Source organism: Silene latifolia, chromosome Y (assembly GCF_048544455.1).
Source record: "Silene latifolia isolate original U9 population chromosome Y, ASM4854445v1, whole genome shotgun sequence".
NCBI classification, from domain to species: domain Eukaryota; kingdom Viridiplantae; phylum Streptophyta; class Magnoliopsida; order Caryophyllales; family Caryophyllaceae; genus Silene; species Silene latifolia.
In genome coordinates, this window is record NC_133538.1 from 395,123,129 (window position 1) to 395,145,238 (window position 22,110).

At 37.5% G+C, this 22,110-nt stretch overlaps 2 protein-coding genes across 2 annotated transcripts; both read left to right on the forward strand.

Moving 5' to 3' along the window:
• The first annotated feature begins 551 nt into the window (after positions 1-551).
• Positions 552-2,450, forward strand: LOC141632120 (uncharacterized). The gene is made up of 2 exons (XM_074444697.1): positions 552-1,515; positions 2,116-2,450. Exons 1-2 carry the CDS (start codon positions 552-554, stop codon positions 2,448-2,450), a joined length of 1,299 nt encoding a protein of 432 aa, XP_074300798.1.
• A 5,660-nt stretch (positions 2,451-8,110) lies between these two features.
• LOC141632121 (uncharacterized) lies at positions 8,111-19,682 on the forward strand. Its single transcript, XM_074444698.1, has 4 exons — positions 8,111-8,307; positions 8,413-8,809; positions 18,666-18,739; positions 19,589-19,682. The coding sequence occupies exons 1-4, from the start codon at positions 8,111-8,113 to the stop codon at positions 19,680-19,682; spliced, it is 762 nt and encodes a 253-aa protein (XP_074300799.1).
• The last annotated feature ends 2,428 nt before the right edge of the window (positions 19,683-22,110 follow it).

Below are 22,110 nucleotides of genomic sequence, written 5' to 3' on the forward strand. Positions count from 1 at the left end.
CAAACAAAAATCAAAGCTATCAACGAAATGCCGGAACCAAAGACATTGAAAGAGTTGCGCGGATTGCAAGGACGTTTGGCATACATCCGGAGGTTCATCTCTAACTTAGCCGGGCGTTGCCAGCCGTTCAGCCATCTCATGAAAAAGGATGCTCCATTTCAATGGGATTAAAAATGCAAAAATGCTTTTGATAGCATCAAGAAGTACTTGGCAGTAGCCGCCCGATCTTTGGGGCACCAATTCCGGGAAGGCCACTTCTCCTCTACATTGCAAAGACAAAGAACGCTCACCGGGGCAATGTGTGCTCAAGAAATTGAAGACCGCAAGGAGAGAGCACTCTACTACTTGAGTCGTACCTTGGTTGGAGCTGAGTTGAATTACGCGCCCATAGAGAAGATATTTCTTGCTTTGGTGTTCGCCATCCAGAAGTTGAGGCACTACATGCAGGTGCATACCATACATGTGGTCTCAAAAGCTGATCCAATCAAGTACATACTCTCAAGACCAGTCTTGTCTGGAAGACTTGCGAAATGGGCAATGTTGCTTAAGCGATGACTTGGTGTTCGTGCCTCAAAAGGTCAGTGAAAGGTCAAGCTATCGCCGACTTCTTTGCTGATCATCCAGTGCCAGCAGAGTGGGAAATTTCAGATGACCTCCCAGGAGAAGAAATTTTCTATGTGGACGTCTTACCTCCATGGCAAATGTACTTTGACGGTGCTGCAAGGCAAGATGGAGCTGGAGCTGGAGTTGTATTCGTAACTCCACAAAATCATCTTATGCCATATGCCTTTACACTCACTCAGTTGTGTACAAATAATATGGCAGAATACCAAGCTCTCATACTCGGTCTTCAAATGGCGATCGAAATAGGTGTCAGGGATATGGACATATATGGAGACTCAAAGCTGGTGGTCAACCAAGTCCTTGGTGAATATGAAGTGAAAAAGGAAGACTTGATTCCCTACCATCAACAGGCATTACAACTGCTGAATCAACTTGACGACATCCATGTTGGTCATGTGCCAAGGAGTGCTAATAAGTTGGCTGACGCGCTTGCTAATCTTGCAGCCACTTTGGCACTGGGGACAGAAGAGTCTATGAAAGTCCCAGTCTGCAATCGTTGGGTAGTATCATCGCTTGAAGGAGAAAAAAATGTAGACACAACCAACATGATATGCGTCTACACAGTTGATGAAGATGACTGGAATCAACCTATCATTGATTTTTTGGACCACAAAAAACTACCCGATGATCCCAGACACAAGGTAGAAATACGTCGACGTGCTCCAAAGTTCATTCACTATAAAGGGACACTCTACAGACGTTCTTTCTCAGGCCAATGGTTGAGGTGTCTAAGCAAGGACGAAGCTACTGAAGCAATGCATGAAGCTCATTCTGGCATTTGTGGTGCTCATAAATCTGGGCCTAAACTTCATGATCGTGTAAAAAGAATGGGGTACTACTGGCCAACCATGGTGCAAGATTGTATGGACTTTGCGAAAAAATGTGAACCCTGTCAGTTCTACGCAAACTTCATACACCAACCGCCGGAGCCGTTACATCCTACTGTTTCTTCATGGCCCTTTGAAGCTTGGGGACTTGATGTTGTGGGACCTCTTACTCCAAAGGCCTCAAATGGACACGAGTATATTCTCGCTGCCACTGACTACTTCTCAAAATGGGCAGAAGCCATCACACTACGGGAAGTGAAGAAAGAAAATGTTGTGGACTTCATTAGAACCCAAATCATCTACAGATATGGTGTACCTCAACGTATCACAACTGACAATGGGAAATAATTTTTCAACCATCTGATGACAAGTCTGGGAGAAAAATTCAAGTTCAAACATTACAAGTCATCCATGTACAATGCCTCTGCAAATGGTTTGGCTGAAGCCTTTAATAAAACTCTTTGCAACTTGTTGAGAAAAGTAGTAGCAAAGTCAAAGCGAGATTGGCATGAAAGAATTGGTGAGGCGTTGTGGGCATATCGTACCACATACAAAACACCTACTCAGGCAACCCCGAACGCGTTGGTGTATGGAGTGGAGGCCGTGTTGCCTTTGGAGTTGCAGATCTCTTCCTTACGCATTGCTATTCAGGAGGGACTCACAGATGATGAGAATGACAAATTGCGATTAGCAGAGTTTGAAGCTCTCAATGAAAAGAGATTAGAGGCTCAACAAAAGCTCCAATGCTATCAAGCAAGGTTGTCACGCGCATTCAACAAAAAGGTGCGCCCTCGTTCTTTCCAAGTAGGAGACCTCGTCCTTGCGATACGAAGACCAATCATCACCTCTCACAAGCCAGTTGGCAAGTTCACCTCTACGTGGGATGGTCCATACGTGGTACAGGAGGTCTATACAAATGGTGCTTACAAAATCGTGGATGAAGACGGCATTCGGGTAGGCCCAATCAATGGGAAGTTTTTGAAGCGTTACTATTCTTAAATCCCAACAGTGAAGGCTCCTAAACAAGAGCGTAAACTGCAAGTCCAAGCTCTTAAGCAAGAGGTTAAAGTGTATACAAAAAAAAAAAAAAAAAAATCTCCAAAAAAAAAAAAAGAAAAAAGAAAAAAAAAATACTCTTTTCTTCGTTTATGAACTACGTCGGCTTGATCTTGTGAAATACACTTTGTGCTTCACAAGTACATAGGCAACTTGGGTGAACATGTAGCTCAAGTGCAGCCACACCTCCAAACAAAAAAAAAATTCCCTCTCTTGAACTACGTTGGCTTGATCTTGCAAGTTGTCATCCTGGTAGCTTTGCGAGTACGTAGGCAGTTTGAGCAAACACTTTGTTCAAGTGCAGCCACACCAAAAAAACAATTAACAATAAAAAAATTGCTCCTGGCCCGCAAGAGCTTAAACTGTGTACGGCTAAAATTACAGTCAATCATCAACCAAGTTTGTAAAAGACCAAGACCATGTTAATCGATGATGAATTTCGCTTGAGCTGGGTTTTCACACTCTTTGCTTTACGGTTAGTCTTGGATGGCTCTTAAAAAAAAAAAGAGGTCACATCGCTTGAGCAGGTTCATTGCAAGTTGCAGCCCTGCAAAAAGGACAAATACAAGTAAATATAAAGAATATGTGGAGATCTTTTACAAGTTTAAGAGACATCAAATCAAGAAGTGTATTCATCCGGCATGTCTCAAGGGGAGTGGGTAATGAAATAATAGTCTTCATAAAGAGGTTCATTGCATGAGTCTTCAAAACTGTGTCGCGATGACCTGAATGGGATCACCCTGACACAACCTGTCACGATGACCCAAAAATGGGTTCACCCTAATAGGCAATAAGTCTTCAAAACTGTGTCGCGATGACCCGAATGGGTTCACCCTGACACAACCTGTCACGATGACCCAAAAATGGGTTCACCCTAACAGGCAATAAGTCTTCAAAACTGTGTCGCCATGACCCGAATGGGTTCACCCTGACACAACCTGTCGCGATGACCCAAATGGATTCACCCTAACAGGAAATAAGTCTTCAAAAGTGTGTCGCGATGACCCGAATGGGTTCACCCTGACGCAACCTGTCGCGATGACCCAAAATGGGTTCACCCTAACAGGCAATAAGTCTTCAAATGTGTGTCGCGATGACCCGAATGGGTTCACCCTAACACAACCTGTAGCGATGACCCAAAATGGTTCACCCTAACAAGTAATAAGTCTTCATCTTGTCGCGATAACCCAAAATAGGTTCACCCTGACAAATAATAAGTCTTCACGCACTCTGTCGCAATGATCCAAAACGGGTTTACCCTGACAACTCAATTGAAGATTGGAATAATTCGTCTGAAATAATAAATCTTTGGTGGTGAACAAATAAAATTGACTTGCATGATAATGTTGACAAGTGAAGTCGCTTGGCCAGAAAGAGGGAACATGATCCCTGGATCTACAAACAGAAACCGGACAAGATTTATTTGATGTACGAAAATAAAGAGGAAAATAGGAAGGATACAAGGAGATGATAAACACTCTTGTAGTCAAATATGAGGCTGCAAAATCCACGATGCACAAATCAATAAGAAGAATTAGTATTCACATGGTTCTAATTAAAAGGAATGAAGTGCGCTAAAAATCCGCTGTCAAAGCAAATTGGCAAAGAAAAATAGTGCACTTAATTATTTTATTCATAGGAAAAAAAAAGCAAGGCCATGTCCCTTTCGTAACCAAGTTCATCCCTGCCAACAATTTACGTTTCTTTAGAACTCGAGACAGCCATACATAATAAATCAAAGGTCAAAAAAAAAAAATCCTTAGTCCAAACTCCAAAGTCAGACGAGATGAAAGCTAAATCAAGATGTAATTTGGGGTTGATATTCATAAAGCTATCAGCGTATTCGAGTCTGTTCGTGTTGAGCTAGGCTTGAAATTCAGGCTAGTATTCATCGGGTCGAGATTTTCAGGTTGGAATGCAAATATCAACATCAAAACAATTAAGAAAAGGTATTCATCCTATTTTGACCAGATTTAAAAGATTGTCGCAAGCATCGAAGATTTGAAGCGGGTTCCGGGCATCGTCTGCTGAACAATAATATACATGGCCATAAATCCGTATCCCAGGCAAGAATCCAGATTAGTCATGAGAAGTTTCTTACCTGGTATTCGATTATCGCCCAACGCCACAAAACGCGAAAGCACGACGGACGTACTTAACTGCGTGAAAAAGAAATATATGCTGTAAATTGAAGAAGAGAAGAGATTTACATTGGTACAAGCACAAAATACTAAAATATATCACTATGTGCAGCCATGAAGTAATCAAAATTACACAAATTATGCGTTGTTACTTGTGGTTTGATAATCCAGAGGGTAACGCCATGACAAGATAATAAGGGATGAAATACAGAGTATACCTTTCCTCTTCTGAATCCCGAGTCCGGTGATGTTTTGATGAGCATAAGAGTTGTCGAGTATATATAGGCAAGGGGGTTGACTCTAACCCTACCTCTAGCAAAAAAGCTTGCGGCCGAGCGAATAGAAGCGAATGAAATAAGGAAAGCCCGTTGACAAAATTTGCCTTTTCTAAGTGGTTCATCCGAAAATAAATACGGAGCCAATATGGGAAAGTTTGGAGTAGGTCTCTCATAAGGGGTTATCTTACCAGGTGATATAACGGACAAAAGTGTTATTTATCATCAAAGCGGTCATTAGTCGCTCGTCAAGTCAGATAATGACAGGGTGACGTTAAAAAAACTACCCTTACGACGAGTGTGGGTGACTCGACTTCCAAGTCAAACACAAATTCACCCGCCAAGTTAGATAATGACAGGGTGACATTACAAGATATAAGGTTATCCTTACGACAAGTTAGGGTGCTCATCATCGACTTCCAAGTCAAAGCAAAATGTATCGAGACCACGCCACGTCAAGACACCAAAAAAGGCGCACGTGACAAAGTCCCGAGAGGGCAATTTGTAGGCACGGAAAATTTATTAAAGTGCCGAATAAATAAAATAAATTAATTATTTTGAGTTAATACCAAATTTTAACTTAATTTAATTAATTTGTCCCGATTAAATGAAATGTGGGTCGATTCAGATTACAAAAAGAGTTATTCGGATCACTAAACCCGGAAAGAATCAAACTTGGGCCAAAATTGCTAATAAACCCACAAATTGGTCTGTGACCGCCAAAGTCCAACAAGGAGATTTGAAACTCTATAAATAGAGCTCTCCTCATTCATTCAAAGGGTTAAAAAATTCATAATTGCAAAGGAGCTAGAGAGAACAAGGTACAAATTCCTACAAATCCTCTCTGTCAAAAATCATTGCAAGCAGTCAACAAGCACATCAAATCGTGCCGCCTGCATTGAAGATTCAATCACAAATTCAAACCTTCAAGAGAGATTCAAGTCATCGCGACCCTTTCAAGAAATCAAATCTACATCGCGTGTAGAGCAATAAAATTTGTAACAGCAAAAAGTCTTTAGAGATGGATTAAGTCTCAAACGACACCGTCTTCCTACTACCAAATTGTAGGTAGATGGAATAAGTCACAAAACGACCCCATCATCTCCCTACGGGATTAAGTCGATAAGACCCTCGTAGTACTATCAAAACCCTAAATCCCTTAGAGATGGAATCAAGAGAGTTACGGAAATTGTAACCCTTAATCTTTCAATAATAAAACTCTTGTTTTCCGTATTATTTTTGTGCCTCTTTATTTATTATTGCAGGTTCAATTTTTATGGTTTACAAATTCATTTGTAGACACCGAAATTTTATATTTTGGTATCTATTTATTTTAACAAAAGTCTTTAGTATTTAGAGATAATTATCAATAAATATTGTGATAATATCTTAGATATTTTAGAAATCTTTATCTTGCCCTCTAAGTCAGCTACAACTATAAATACAGCTACAATATCTAGGGTTAGAAGGGGAGCAGATGGATTAAGTCTCAAACGACACCGTCTTCCTACTACCAAATTGTAGGTAGATGGAATAAGTCACAAAACGACCCCATCATCTCCCTACGGGATTAAGTCGATAAGACCCTCGTAGTACTATCAAAACCCTAAATCCCTTAGAGATGGAATCAAGAGAGTTACGGAAATTGTAACCCTTAATCTTTCAATAATAAAACTCTTGTTTTCCGTATTATTTTTGTGCCTCTCTATTTATTATTGCAGGTTCAATTTTTATGGTTTACAAATTGGCACGCTCGGTGGGACGATTTTCGCTCTTCATCTCCATTCTCCAAAGGTCAAATTCAGTAGCAAATTCGAGACCAAGTTGCAACCGACATTAAAGTCTCTACAACCAGTCTCGAGGGGGCATTTGTAGACACCGAAATTTTATATTTTGGTATCTATTTATTTTAACAAAAGTCTTTAGTATTTAGAGATAATTATCAATAAATATTGTGATAATATCTTAGATATTTTAGAAATCTTTATCTTGCCCTCTAAGTCAAGTACAACTATAAATACAGCTACAATATCTAGGGTTAGAAGGGGAGCACATGGATTAAGTCTCAAACGACACCGTCTTCCTACTACCAAATTGTATGTAGATGGAATAAGTCACAAAACGACCCCATCATCTCCCTACGGGATTAAGTCGATAAGACCCTCGTAGTACTATCAAAACCCTAAATCCCTTAGAGATGAAATCAAGAGAGTTACGGAAATTGTAACCCTTAATCTTTCAATAATAAAACTCTTGTTTTCCGTATTATTTTTGTGCCTCTTTATTTATTATTGCAGGTTCAATTTTTATGGTTTACATATACCCTGTACAATGATCCTATTAATTTATCTTACACATACTTTATATTGGTGGTTCACAGGAAAAAAGAAAATGGATACTGCAATGAGCTTAGATATATCGAATTGGGTAAATAACATACATTATCAATCTATGAAACACGACACAGATGTTGTTGATTACAATACTCCAAAGTTGAATATGCAATTTGTGAATGAAGAAGTTGCGTACACCTTTTACAACGAGTATGCAAGGAGAATAGGGTTTGGGATACATAAAGAATATCGGAACATAAGTAAGAAAGATGGAGTATTAACTTCAAGGAGATTTTCCTGTCACAAAGAGGGTCAACGCACAGTGGATAAAAGAGATCATCTCATCAAAGACGGCAGAGCCAAAACAAGAACAGAATGTCAAATGCTATTCCTATTGTTATGCCACAAACTTTCCATGGTTTGTGCACTTGGCATATAAGACAAAATGCATTAAGGCATGTGCACCATTCATATCAGGAAAATCCAGATTTTTCTCAAGATTTTGAGGCATGTATTGATGTATACGAGAAAGAAGAAGAGTTTTTACTTGCTTGGGATGCTTTACTCAAGAAACATGACGTGCCTAGTAAATCATGGCTCCCCACAATATTTGAAGTCAAGGAAAAATGGGCATGAGCTTATGTTAACAAAACATTTACAGCCGGTATGCGATCCACTCAACTAAGCGAAAGTCTCAATTCTGATTTGAAAAGATATTTGAAGTCCGATTTAAACTTAGTAGATTTTTTCACTCACTTCGAAAGAGTTGTCAATAGCAAGCGCTATAATGAGTCGATAGCTGAACACGACTCAATACATAAACTTCCAAGATTGAAAATGAAGAAGGCCCCAATATGCTTGTACAAGCTGGAAATCTTTACACCCCAAAAATATTTGATGAATTTCAAGAGGATTATGAAGAGCAATTAGGTGCTTACATAAAAAATCAAGAAGAAGATCAGTCTATGCATATGTACACTATTGCAAATGTCAATGAGACCAAGGAAAGATTAGTAGCAATCCAGCAATCATTCTATGCAAACTGTTTACTGTGATTGTCGCAAGTTCGAGACTCATGGAATCCTTTGTAGCCATGCTTTAAAAGTATTAGACATAATGAATATCAAGTTGATCCAGAACACTACATACTTAATAGATGGACAAGAGATGCAAGACATGGATACAAAGAAGTAGATGAACACCATAAGGAAATAGATGTGAAAGCTCATTTTACAAATCGGTACAAGGAGTTGTGCCATCGTATTGAAAATATAGTAAATAGGGCATGTGAATCCCATGAAACATACAACTTCGTGTCTAAGGTTTGTGAAGAGTCTGCGAAGATTATTGAGCAATTACTAGCTAAAAGACAGTGCCCGAGCGAACATGTCAACGAGTTATGTCATGTATCAATATCAATGACAAGCGAAGAACTCGAAAGAAATGTGGATGCAAATAATCATAGTGGTTCTCCAAAGGGCATAAAAAAGAGACAATGCCACTACAAAGGAAGAAGTTGCCCGAAAAGTTGGGTAGAGAAAAGCAATCGGAAGGCAAATACAAAGTCGAAAAGACAAAAAAAAATGCCATAGATGCCATTGTATTACTTTGTTTCTTTCTACAATATATGAATGTGCATAAGCTGATGTTCTAATTTTGTTAATTTCTTTTCGTTTCAATACGCCAAATAAGACCTTCAATAACGGTCGGATAATGCAATTACCGTTATTAAATAGAAACACGAAACCGTTATTGCAACGACTGTTGTTAAATATATACCATAGTTGTACAAACACGCGACCGTTATATAACATCAATAACGGATCTATAATACCGTTATCACAACTCAAGAACCGTTATAAAACTGTTGTTAAATATGTTTATGGCAATGGGTATACTTTTAAGAAACCGTTATTAAATCTAATAACGGTTTCAAATCCGCTGTCCTAGTTTACTATTGACAACGGTTTTTTTTGTTCCAAAACCGTTTTTAAATATTATATATGATAACGGTTCATTTCGTTATCTTATTTAATTAAATGTCAAAATTTAACAACGGTTTTACTGCGTGCAAAATCGTTGTTATATTTATCTATTGACAACGTATGTAACCGTTATCTATTTTTATTGATGAAACTCTGACAACGGTTCTGCTTAAATACACCGTTGTAAAAGTTTTGAATTCGACAACGGTTATCGTTCGTTATATTATATTTTTGGCGGTTTGGATGGAAGGGAAAATATGTCAACGGTTATTTATCTAAATAAAACCATTGTCAAATAATTGTTTACAACGGGTTGTTTTAAACTGTTATTGTTGAAATGCTATTTTTTCAGCAGCGTTTCTAGCAGCTGCTGAAAAATAACATTCCAGCAGTTGTGCACTACAAAAATTCAATCCTGCATCAAAATATTATACCCCGTGATCAATTTAACCCAGTTTAAAAACAGTACAAACAGGAGGATCAAAAGCCAATACACATCCTCAAAAAAACAACAGAAGCAAATAATACACAACGACTCTATATATACACACGTACATAAAGCATGAGCAAACTATTTAGACTCCGCTAATGAAACAACATAACTAGCCCACATATTTCTCAACTGGGTGATGTCCTCTGTCGAATATTCTGGGGCTTTGTTGAATATTAGTGAAGATTACAATTCAAAATATACATAATAAAAATAGATATAATACATGGAATTATACAGAATTGAACTCAATTTACGTCTGAAATAGTTTTTAAATCACACTAACCCGTATCGGAATGGTAGAAAGTTTTCCGTTGATAACCTCCCACATGGATTGACAAACGTAAAAGGCGCATTGTTTGTCGTTTGGTGCTTTAGGAGACTATTATATAAATCACACACAAATCAGCTGAATTAGATAATCAACCTCTCGCATAAACATAAATTAAATGATACGAGTAATTATTAAGAATACACTTACTAATGGCGTGATAAAATTGGGAACAATGTTGCTTTCATATTTCCCAAGTGGACATAATCTTTTTTTTTTGCTTCAAAAACACTAATTCATAAATATAAACACATGCCATTATTATTTGCATATATATGGCTCAAGTCATACAATAACAAATGACATTATTGAAGGTTGTAAACTTACTCAGTTATTATCTTTACACAACTGTTAGAGGGTTTGCCTTTGTGAGAGTCAATCCAGTACACTGTTTTTGTTTCCACTTGGATTGCCAATAGCACCCAATGCTTCCTATTCAATTTGGGATATTGAACTGTTAGTTTATTTACACGCATGTAAGCATGTTAATAATAAATTTATAAAACCGTGATTCATTACAATAATCACGTACTGTAATACTCCATATTTTATAACTATATAAATAATATTATATTGTATTTTATACGAATTATGTATGAGACGGAATAATGAAATAATAATAATAATAATAATAATAATAATAATAATAATAATAATAATAATAATAATAATAATTATTTATTATTATTATTATTATTATTATTATTATTATTATTATTATTATTATTATTATTATTATTATTATTATTATTATTATTATTATTATTATTATTATTATTATTATTATTATTATTATTATTATTATTATTATTATTATTATTATTATTATTATTATAGGATGGTAATGATAATTAATAAAAATAATAATAAGTTATAATGATAATAATAATAATACGATATACTATACATGTGTACAAATACTTATACCATACTAACTACCCATATACATATACCCCTCACCTTATCCACCCATCACCATTCCAAACACAATCCTCATTCTATCCTAACAAAATCCACACAAATCCTTAGAGAGAAAGAAGAGACAAAAGGGAAATAAGGAAAATGGAGATTTTGTCTCTCCGCCTCGAGATCGTAAGGTAAACCGTCTTAAACTAGGATTTATATTATTTAATTTACACCGTTGACTCACCCGTGACTTGGACCCACCGTGTGACCCCACCCTAGACCCGCCGGTGACCGCCTGAAATGAGGTTTGACCGAGAAATTAGGACTCTTATGGGCTGTTTTGTGCGACCGTCTTAAGACGGATTTTTGACCCATCTTTATTGACTATCTTGGGCTGATCTTGGATGGGTTTTGTCGAGGGTTGAGTGGAGTTTGTAGTGGTGGTCATGGGTGGTTGATGGGGTGGCGTTAAGTGGTAGAAAATTGGGGTCCAAGAGGGCCATACGGGTTGACTTTGTGGGTTGTGTTTGTTGTTATTGTGGTGGATGTCAGTTATTATGGTGGGTGTTGCCGGGGTTGTGGGCTGGTGGTTGGGTCCACTGTGGTCAGAGGATGCCACGATGGTGGCGGTCTTGGTGGTGTTTGTGTGTGTGGGGTGCGAGTTGTGTCGGGTGTGTGTGTTGTTGTAGTTACGGTTGTGTGGTGGTGGTTGGGTACGATGATTAGTGGTGGTAATGGTGGTTGGCAGCCCGTGAATAAGGTGGTTGTGGTGGCTAGGGTGAGGTGGTACATGGTGGGCTAGGGCGGTAATATGGGCCGAGTCTTGTGAAGGGTTTTGGGTAGTTTTGAAACGAGTTTTATTTAATTAATTAATTCGTATTTAATTTAATTAGATTAGTTAGTAATTAAAATATATTTAATTACTTTATTTAGGTGACGGTTTTTGTGGAAGATTATTTTATTCGGATTGCTTATGGAGATTTTCTAAAAGGTAGGTTTATCTTACCCAGTTTTAATAATTTCTCTAATTGTTAAATGAGTCATAAGTCATTCATTTGTATTGAGTGAGTCGGTAATTGGAATGTTATATGGTATCTTGCATTTATTGTACTGTCTTGTACGTCGGAAGACTTGATGGCCTACTTGTTGTTATGGAGACGTGAGGCGGTTGGGAGACCATCTCACGCTCGGGTCGCCTCTTGAAGTTTCCCACTCCAAGAGGGATGTGCACATTAATGGTTTGAGTTACGGAGGGACTCGTGTGCTTAAGACACAACGTCTGGCAGGGGATCCGGTTGGCTTCCGGTCCCGGTACGTCTGGGCGTGTCCCGGTTCTTGTTTGTGGTTGCGGGTATGTATGGACGTGTCCTAATACCAGTGTGGCTGTCGGTATGTATGGGCGTGTCCCGGTACCGTGGTGGTGGTTGTTTGATAGCGGTTCATTCATATCATAGTCATGTTGCATGTTCACACACTCGAGTCATGTCACAATTTATTTATTGGAACTGACGTTTGGTGTGTCTATGTAATGGTCACCTATTTTCGGGCTGGCTTGTGTCGATCCATATGACATTTCCGATCATATGGGGAGCAGGTTAAGTACAAGTTTTGCTTGTTGACGTGATCGGGATTTGGGCCGCGCTTAGACTTGGAGTCGAGTACTTGGATATTTGATAGATAGCATAGACAGTAGTCATGTGTTCTATTCCTTTATTTATTCATCCATGTTTTATAATCACTAAACTTGTTGTTTATATTAAATGTTTCTTGATTGTATCTCTTATTTACCGCCTCGGGAAACCGAGATGGTAACGTCTCCCAATTACCTTGGCTGGGTAAGAAGGGGGTGTTACAAAGTGGTATCAGAGCGACGATTTTGGAACCTAAACCAATGAACCAAAATGAATTTAGGAGCGTCTAATAAAATGAACCCGACATGAGTACAATTGGAGGTCGGTTTTGGGTGAGAAGGATCCCTCATTTCAAAACTAGAACCTCTTGTTTCGGTTGGTCACGTGGGTGGTAACGAGTCGGGAATCGTAACGTAGTATGTTGCATGATTATATGCGTGATATGAATTTTTTTTAGTATCTTACATGATTTACTTACTCAAATGAAATGTTGTGTGATTACATGTAGTTTTGATCATGGTTAAGTACCTTGCATGATATCTTGGTCCATTTGATGCATGATAATATATAAAATGTGGCGTGATACATGTTTATTATAACAATCGATCGGTTTCTTGCGTGATTAATACTGTGTAATCTAGGTTGGATATTCGTTAAGTGTTTGGACTTATGGATAGTGAACGAAGTTTGAATTGCATGCTAAAGGATATCGTTAATGACCATGACTTGGGAAACTTTGATGGGCAGATAATCGAGATATATGATAATAGATTTAGTATTATCAAGTTGGGTTTTCGCGGTCATGAGAGTAAGGGTGTGGCATGTAATGCTTGAGGGTTCAACCATATTGTCGAGGTAGTTGATCCTTCGTGTTATAGAGTTTAGCCGTTTAAAGGGGAAGTAGGTGTGTATAAGTGTGAAAATGACTACGTGAGACTTGATCCTATGAGTGGTAATATATACGTTGTTGGTAAACTTGACTCCCAAACGTCAGGAAAAGCGTCCATAGTATACATCGTGATCTTGTGGTAGTGTCCATTTGGGTGATTATGTTGTCATTATTCCTTGAGAGTAATGAGTAGGTAGGGTTGTGTCCATGAGATAGTATAAGTGTTGTGGCTACCGATGTGACTATTATGGTTGTTGATGACGGTATGGTGATACCGTCGTCGAGTATGGGGAGAAAACAGAACGGTTGCGAAAAGAATTATGAAATAGTAGGTTTGTATCGGTAGTATGTCACATATGTTTTTATCTTAGTTGTGTAATGATGATGGCCATAGGGCCGCTTAAATTCGGTTATTTAAGGGTATGTTAGTCACCATCGGAGTCTATTAGTATTTATATGATGAAATCGGAAGTTTGGAACCGAGTGAAAGTGAAAACAATCTGCCCCAGGTGACACTCAACCGAGTGCACCATGCACTCGACCGAGTGGTCACCTACTCTGTAACACCCGTGAATTTTCCATTTTAGCATTTATAATTTAATTAACTCTTTTATTACTTCATTTATATTTTTAAATTTCTTAATTTGATTAATTTCATTTTAAGTATGATTTTTATAAGGATTATATGTTTAAAGTTTAGTTTATATAAAAATGTGTATATTTACTCGAATAGTAGTAATAGTGATAATAATAATTATAATTTCCGTCTTAAGTTATAGTAGATTTAAGACTTATTTTCGTCTAGCAAAAGACCGTCACATTTCTCATGTGAGACTAATTTAATCCGGCCCAACCAAAACTCGACAACACATACACCACTCACTTACTCTATAATTAAATTAATTACTTTATTCCCTCATTGTACCGTCCCTACCTCTTCTTCCTTTTCTTTTTTTTTTTCAAACAATAGCAGCAATGCACAGTAACAACCAAAACAACACTATCGCCATTAACATCCAACCTTCAACCGTAGATTTCTCCTCCATTTCTCAACTGTTTCCTTTGATTTTTGCGCCATTCTCTTCCTCTTTCCGTCCTTCAACTTTCAAGCTAAGAAAGTCCCACCCTTGTGGAAGTTTATTCCTTCGGCCATCTTACAAAGTTTCGTTTTTTAGCTTAGTCATCCCGTTTTCTTGCTCCTAGGTGAAGTATTTGAGAACCCGGAGGAAAACTCGTGCTTTGTGGACAGTTTACTTGAAGAATAAAGAGCTTTCGAGGTAACAGTGATAGGTTACTCGACAAAGTGTCGAAATTTCGTCTTATATGTCGTTTTTCATGCTCTTATGTGTTAAAGATTGGGTCTTTATGCTTTTCTCACTTGTATGCTTAAATTTATCGTGTCAAATCCCGTCTTAAACCGTGTCCTCACTGGTGTCGAAATATAGCTCAAATGGACTGTAAAAACGTGAATACAGGGGACTGTTGTGAGACGGTTTAGTACTCGTTTTTGGTCTACGGTTGGTTGGTGGTTCAAGCCAATTCTCTTACTTCTGTCTCAAGTGTATATCCAAGTATGATACGGGTCCTTCTTATGGTTAATTTCCGTCTTGTATCATGCTTAAAATTTCGTCTTAAGAGGGTCTCAAAAATGGGGTGAAAACCGTAAGTGAAGGGGTTGCATAGGACGTTTTGTGTGTGATTTGGATGTCGATTTTGTTGCTAGTTCAAGTCATTTGTTAGCTCCTATATTGGGTACATACATATGTGTGTAATGGGTTGGTTGTATGTGAGAAATTTCACCCTTTTTACGCTTAAAATTTCGTCTTAAGACGGTCACAAAAGAACTTTATAAATCGTGAAAATGGGGCCTTGTCGAGCAGTTTTCGCGGGCTGTTTTGACGGGTTTCTTTATGCTAAATTAAACCAACTCTCTTGCTATTGACTCAAGTACATGTACATGTTTGGATTGGGTTTTTTGTTCACGTGAAATCCGTCTTGGTTTGGCCTAGGAAACCGTCCTAAGACGGCTGGAAAAGAAGGAAGCACTGCGTTTTGCTGGACTGGTGAATGCTGCGTTTTTCTTCGCCTTTGGTTGCATTGTTGGCTGCCTGGTACTGTTTGTACAGGCGCTATGGCCAGGCCTTGCAGGCCGTGGCTGAGCCATGTTGAGTGTGCGTCCAGGCCGTGGCTAGCGAGCACTTTGGATTAGTAGTCTATCTAGTAGGATTGCTTAGACTCACCCTTTATCGTCTTGTCATTCGAGGGATATATTTTTCCCCATCTTTGACTATCACATTTGTATAAACTGAATTTTATTTCCGCATACTTTATCTTGTTGTAAGTTTTATTGAACCCACGCTTTAAACTTTAAAAAGTTTCAAAAATTTCCTAAAATTCCGCACTTTTCTTATTGTGTTTGCTTAGCGATTTTGCGGAGGTTTACAGTTGGTATCAGAGCCTATGTTGCTCCCAACACACGCACGTGAACCCCAAACTTAAATTTTGAACTTGACCTTGAATAATAAGTGAGATATGGGTAGAAATAAGGATCTAAGTTGATAGTCTCTTTGTGTATGCTTCGTGGTAGGTTCTAACATGTTTGTTGATTGTCAATTAATGATTTTTGTACCCTTGGATCTATAACCGGGATCTTACCTATTTGGCGATCAAGACATGGTGCCTATTATCGGGAATTGAAGATTTGTTCAACCTTTGAAGAATGTTTCTACCTTCCCGAAGATTCCTTCCTCTCTTAGAGTACCTTGTCTTATCCCTTTATCTTTGTGCTTCTTTATCTTTCGCAACTCCTCTCTCATATATTGGAAATTGCCTTTATATCTTTTATTCTTATAAGACCCCTCATGAACACCTTCATCCTTGTCTTATGGAATGTTAACCTTGGTTCAAAAATTTGACTTTTGAGGAGATTGTTTGTGGTTGACCCATAACCCTGGTTTTGAGAGGTTGTGCTGCTAGAAAGGCTTAGGTAGTGTGGTGAGACATACCTTGGTGATTCTTTTACCTAGTTTCTTGATATAAAGTGAGTATAATTGATTGGTGGGATTATGTGTGTTAAGTGTGAGTTGCCTATGTTACTAAGATTATGGAACTTGACTTTATTAATCGTATTTGGGATTTGAAAGCTTAGTAGGTTGAGCGTTGTTACTTTAGGAGTAAACATGGGGTAAGGTTATGATGCGAGCTTGAAAGAAAACCCTTTTAGGATGTTGATGACCATACATAGATTGATGTTATCTTTTGAAGTTTGTTGGGTATGAGTATAGCTTTGTTAGTAGCTTTTATCTTGTTTTGTGGAAGTCGTTGTGGATGTTTAATGATTGGGAATTGTTGAATCACAAGTGTGGTGAAGTACTTAGTTTCATGGAGTAGCTTGGATGTAAAGTGATGTAAGTTATTTTAAGGAAATCCTTGGAGGTAATGTGGTTGTGAGATTTATTTTAATAGGAAGTTTTCGGAACCGTTTAGGATGATGTTATTATTTTGAGTATCTGGCGTTTCCTTGTTGTCTAATTTCCCTTTTTCTTTGACCATACGCGTTACCGTTCATTCCTCTCTTTCTCGCTTCGTCGTGCTCCTCCTTTAAGTTTGATGATGGTAACTTATAAAACTCTATCTTTGACATCCTTGTTGACCTGACTTCGACTCCTACCCCTAAGAAGTTCGTCATAGCTCTTTTGTTGGTTAAGTTTAGATCCTTTTAGCATACGTTGTATATATGATGTCTCAGCTACTTTTCACTACGTACAATTTCTAACAATTTCAATCTACCATTTTTGGTTCGTTATTAAAAATTTATGTTACCTTTACAAAACTTTACCTATTTTAAAGGTTTGAAAATGAAAAATTTGATTTAGTTCCCTTTTTGTTCGCCGAGTGTAAACTTCTTTATCATGATTTTTGATTGCTAAACCTGAGTTACTTTTAATTTTGCCCAATTTCTAACTAATTTTGATCTATTTATGATTTCCTTGTCAAAATTTAATGTTATATTTTGGAGAACTTGAATCCTTTTAGAGTTTAAAAATGAATCTTTTAATTTTCATTTGGTTTTAACGTCGATGGGGTGTTAGGACTCGTTATTAAAGGTGTCTAATAACTTGTCCTACGCTTATCGGCGAATGATTTTGTTTTGAACCTTTCTTTGACTTAGAAAGTTAGCGCTCTTGTGTGCACGACAAGAGCAATTTCATTCCATGAAGGAGACTTATACTTTTGAAAACTCTTCATAAACGTTTTTGGAAGTATTTTGATTTTGGATTTCTGCGAATGATTTGGTATTTGACCTTGTCTTTGATTTGGAATGTGATGATCTTGAATGCGCAACAAGAACATTTCCGTTCCTTTGACGAGTATCTGTTGTTGTTGGAAAATTCTACTTGAAACTTTTGAAGGAATTTTAGTTCTTAAAATAAGTAACCTTTTAATGTTTTGGTTGCCAATTTCAAAAGTTCGGCTTTATCTTTATAACCTTTCATTTTGTACTTTCAAGTTTCGAGGACGAAACTTTTTAAAAGGTAGGGTGATTGTAACACCCGCGAATTTTCCATTTTAGCATTTATAATTTAATTAACTCTTTTATTACTTCATTTATATTTTTAAATTTCTTAATTTGATTAATTTCATTTTAAGTATGATTTTTATAACGATTATATGTTTAAAGTTTAGTTTATATAAAAATGTATATATTTAGTCGGATAGTAATAATAGTGATAGTAATAATTATAATTTCCGTCTTAAGTTATAGTAGATTTAAGACGTATTTCCGTCTAGCAGACCGTCACATTTCTCATGTGAGACTAATTTAATCCGGACCAGCCAAAAATCGACAACACATACACCACTCACTTACTCCATATTTAAATTAATTACTTTATTCCCTCATTGTACCGTCCCTACCTCCTCTTCCTTTCCTTTTTTTTTCGCAGCAATGCACAGTAACAACCAAAACAACACCATCGCCATTAACATCCAACCTTCAACCATAGATTTCTCCTCCATTTCTCTACCGTTTAATTTTATTTTTACGCCATTCTCTTCCCCTTTCCGTCCTTCAACTTTCTAGGTAAGAAAGTCCCACCCTTGTAGAAGTTTATTCCTTCGGCCATCTTATAAAGTTTCGTTTTTTTAGCTTAGTCATCCCGTTTTCTTGCTCCTAGGTGAAGGATTTGAAGACCCAGAGGAAAACTCGTGCTTTGTGGACCGTTTACTTGAAGAATAAAGAGCTTTCGAGGTAACAGTGATAGGTTACTCGACAAAGTGTCAAAATTTCGTCTTATATGTCGTTTTTCATGCTCTTATGTGTTAAAGAATGGGTCTTTATGCTTTTCTCACTTGTATGCTTAAATTTATCGTGTCAAATCCCGTCTTAAACCGTGTCCTCACTGGTGTCGAAATATAGCTCAAATGGACTGTAAAAACGTGAATACAGGGGACTGCTGTGAGACGGTTTTGTATTCGTTTTTGGTCTATGGTTGGTTGATGTTTCGAGCCAACTCTCTTACTTTCGTCTCAAGTGTATATCCAAGTATGATACGGGTCCTTCGTATGGTTAATTTCCGTCTTGTATCATGCTTAAAATTTTGTCTTAAGACGGTCTCAAAAATGGGGTGAAAACCGTGAGTGAAGGGGCTGCAAAGGACGTTTTGGGTGCGATTTGGATGTCGATTTTGTTGCTAGTTTGAGTCATTTGTTAGCTCCTATCTTGGATACATATACATGTGTGTAATGGGTTGGTTGTATGTTAAAAATTTCACTCTTTTTACGCTTAAAATTTCGTCTTAAGACGGTCACAAAAGAACTTTATAAATCGTAAAAATGGACCTTGTCGAGCAGTTTTCGCGGGCTGTTTTGATGGGTTTCTTTATGCTAAATTGAACCAAACCTCTTTCTATTGACTCAAGTACATGTACATGTTTGGATTAGGTCTTTTGTTCGGGTGAAATTCATCTTGGTTTAACCTAGGAAACCGTCCTAAGACGGCTGGACAAGAAGGAAGCACTGCGTTTTTGCTGGACTGGTGAATGCTGCGTTTTTCTTCGCCTTTGGCTGCATTGTTGGCTGCCTTGTACTGTTTTTGCAGGGGCTGTGGCCAGGCCTTGCAGGCCGTGGCTGAGCCATGTCGGGTGTGCGGCCAGGCCGTGGCTGGGCAGGTGCCGGTCATGGCTAGGTCGTAGCCTCGGTTAGATTAATTTTTGACCGTGAAATGCATGTATTCGCGCTTGATTTATTTAAATTTCGTCTCGTGGTTTATGTAACGTAATTTGTTAAATATCATTCATTTATATATCTTTGTCACATGATTTATATTTGTGGAATTCATTATTTAATTATATCATTTATATAAGAAATGACATGTTTTCATTTTAAGACGAGTCCAATTTAATTATTTATGCTTTGTAAGTAATAAATGGTCTATCTTAAATTTGAGTCATTTATAATTCAATTCTTGTTTTTCTCTTTATAAAATGGCTTATTTCCATTTATTTATACTTTCATTCAAGTGACGAGTATTTATGAAATGAGTTACTAATTCATGTTTACGAGCATAAATGGGTTTGGAATGTCTTGCTTGGATTGTTATTTGTCCATTACATCTATTCTTCCCATGTGTGTTTGATTTGTTGGGCTCATTAAGTTTTATTTGATGGGTTTGTCATGTTTATTGGTTGGGCTCATTAGGTTTTATTGGTTGGGCTTATCATGTTTATTGGTTAGGCCAAGCTTATATTCTGGAGTGGGCTCATGAATGAGTCACATGTGCTTGGTTACATTTTATTCCGTAATTTTTCATAACGTAAATTGTTTATTACCGCTTGTTATATTTTATTTAACCGGCATGTTTATTTATGAAGTGAGACATTTATTAGTATAATACAAGTATGAAAGATTTATTATAAATAATTACTTGTAAAGAGTCGTATTCTTGTAGAAATGCCATAATACTATCCTATATGCTTGATATACATTTACGCCCTACTTGTGCTGTTCTGCCAAGTGCGGTTTTGGCTACTTGTGCTGTTCTGGCAAGTACGATTTTGGTCACTTGTGTTGTTCTGGCAAGTGCGGCTTTGGCTACTTGTGTTGTTCTGGCAAGTACGATTTTGGTCACTTGTGTTGTTCTGGCATGTGTGGTTTTGGCTACTTGTACTATTCTGGCAAGTACGATTTTGGTCACTTGTGCTGTTCTGGCAAGTGCGGTTTTGGCTACTTGTGCTGTTCTGGCAAGTACGGTTTTGGTCACTTGTGTTGTTCTGGCAAATGAGTTTTATCTTAGTCTTTTCCGGGGAAAATTTAGTCTAAGAGTAGTAAACGTCTTGCTTGGTTATGGTCGTTTGCATATGTGTTTCTACACGAGAGTTTACGTCTTATGTGTTTGAATATAAGAGTGTTGGTCCTATCGAATACTAGAGGTGAGATGCAAGCCTTCTAGTTGCGATATGATGACCGGGATTGATGTTCCCATCCGTTGTTATAGTGAGATGCAAGCCATAAGTATGAATGTGACATTAGTAGCCACGTCCCGTGCAATGTTTGTTAAGAGGTTTTTAAAGTAATGGTTATGGTTTCCATTCAGGTATTTTGTATTGGTTGATCCCTTACTCATCTACTTCTTATGATTCGAATTATAATCTCATATCTATGTCATATTTCCTTGAAATGCGTGCTTTTATCTAAATGACTGTATTCTTGTCTTTCATATTATTTAATTATCTCACATGAATAGTGGAGTCTTTATTATGCTAATATTGACCTATCTTGTTCCATCTCATTTGGTTGTCATGTTTAAATATAGATTATGATGTTTATGACATTTGTAATTATCTTACATGATTTACCTATTTGAGTTCCTTGTTATGTTTGTTTCGACAATTTGTGGTTAGAAGAACCTTGAGTTACTCCCCACTGATTGTGACTTTCATGTTTACATGAATGATAGGTTTGTGAAGAGGCATTTGTGAGGTTTAAACGTGTGAGCTAGCGAGCACCTTGGATTAGTAGTATATCTAGTAGGATTGCTTAGACTCACCCTTTATCGTCTTGTTATTCGAGGGATATATTTTCCCCCATCTTTGACTATCACGTTTGTATAAACTTAATTTTATTTCTGCATACTTTATCTTGTTGTAAGTTTTATTGAACCCACGCTTTAAACTTTAAAAGTGTCAAAAATTTCCTAGAATTCCGCACTTTTCTTATTGTGTTTGCTTAGCGATTTTTCGGGGGTTCATAGTTGGTATCAGAGCCTATGTTGCTTCCGACGCACGTACGTGTACCCCAAACTTAAGTTTTGAACTTGACCTTGAATAATAAGTGAGAGATGGGTAGAAATAAGGACCTAAGTTGGTAGTCTCTTTGTGTATGCTTCGTGGTAGGTTCTAACATATTTGTTGATTGTAAATTAATGATTTTTGTACCCTTGGATCTATAAACGTGAGCTTACCCATGTGGCGATCAAGACTTGGTGCCTATTGTCGGGAATTGAAGATTTGTTTTGTAACACCCCTATACACCAAGTGCCTTACCAGGACCACCTAATGCATGGGAATGCTACCATCTCGGTTACCCGAGGCAATGTATATCAAAAGGACCATAAAAGAACGT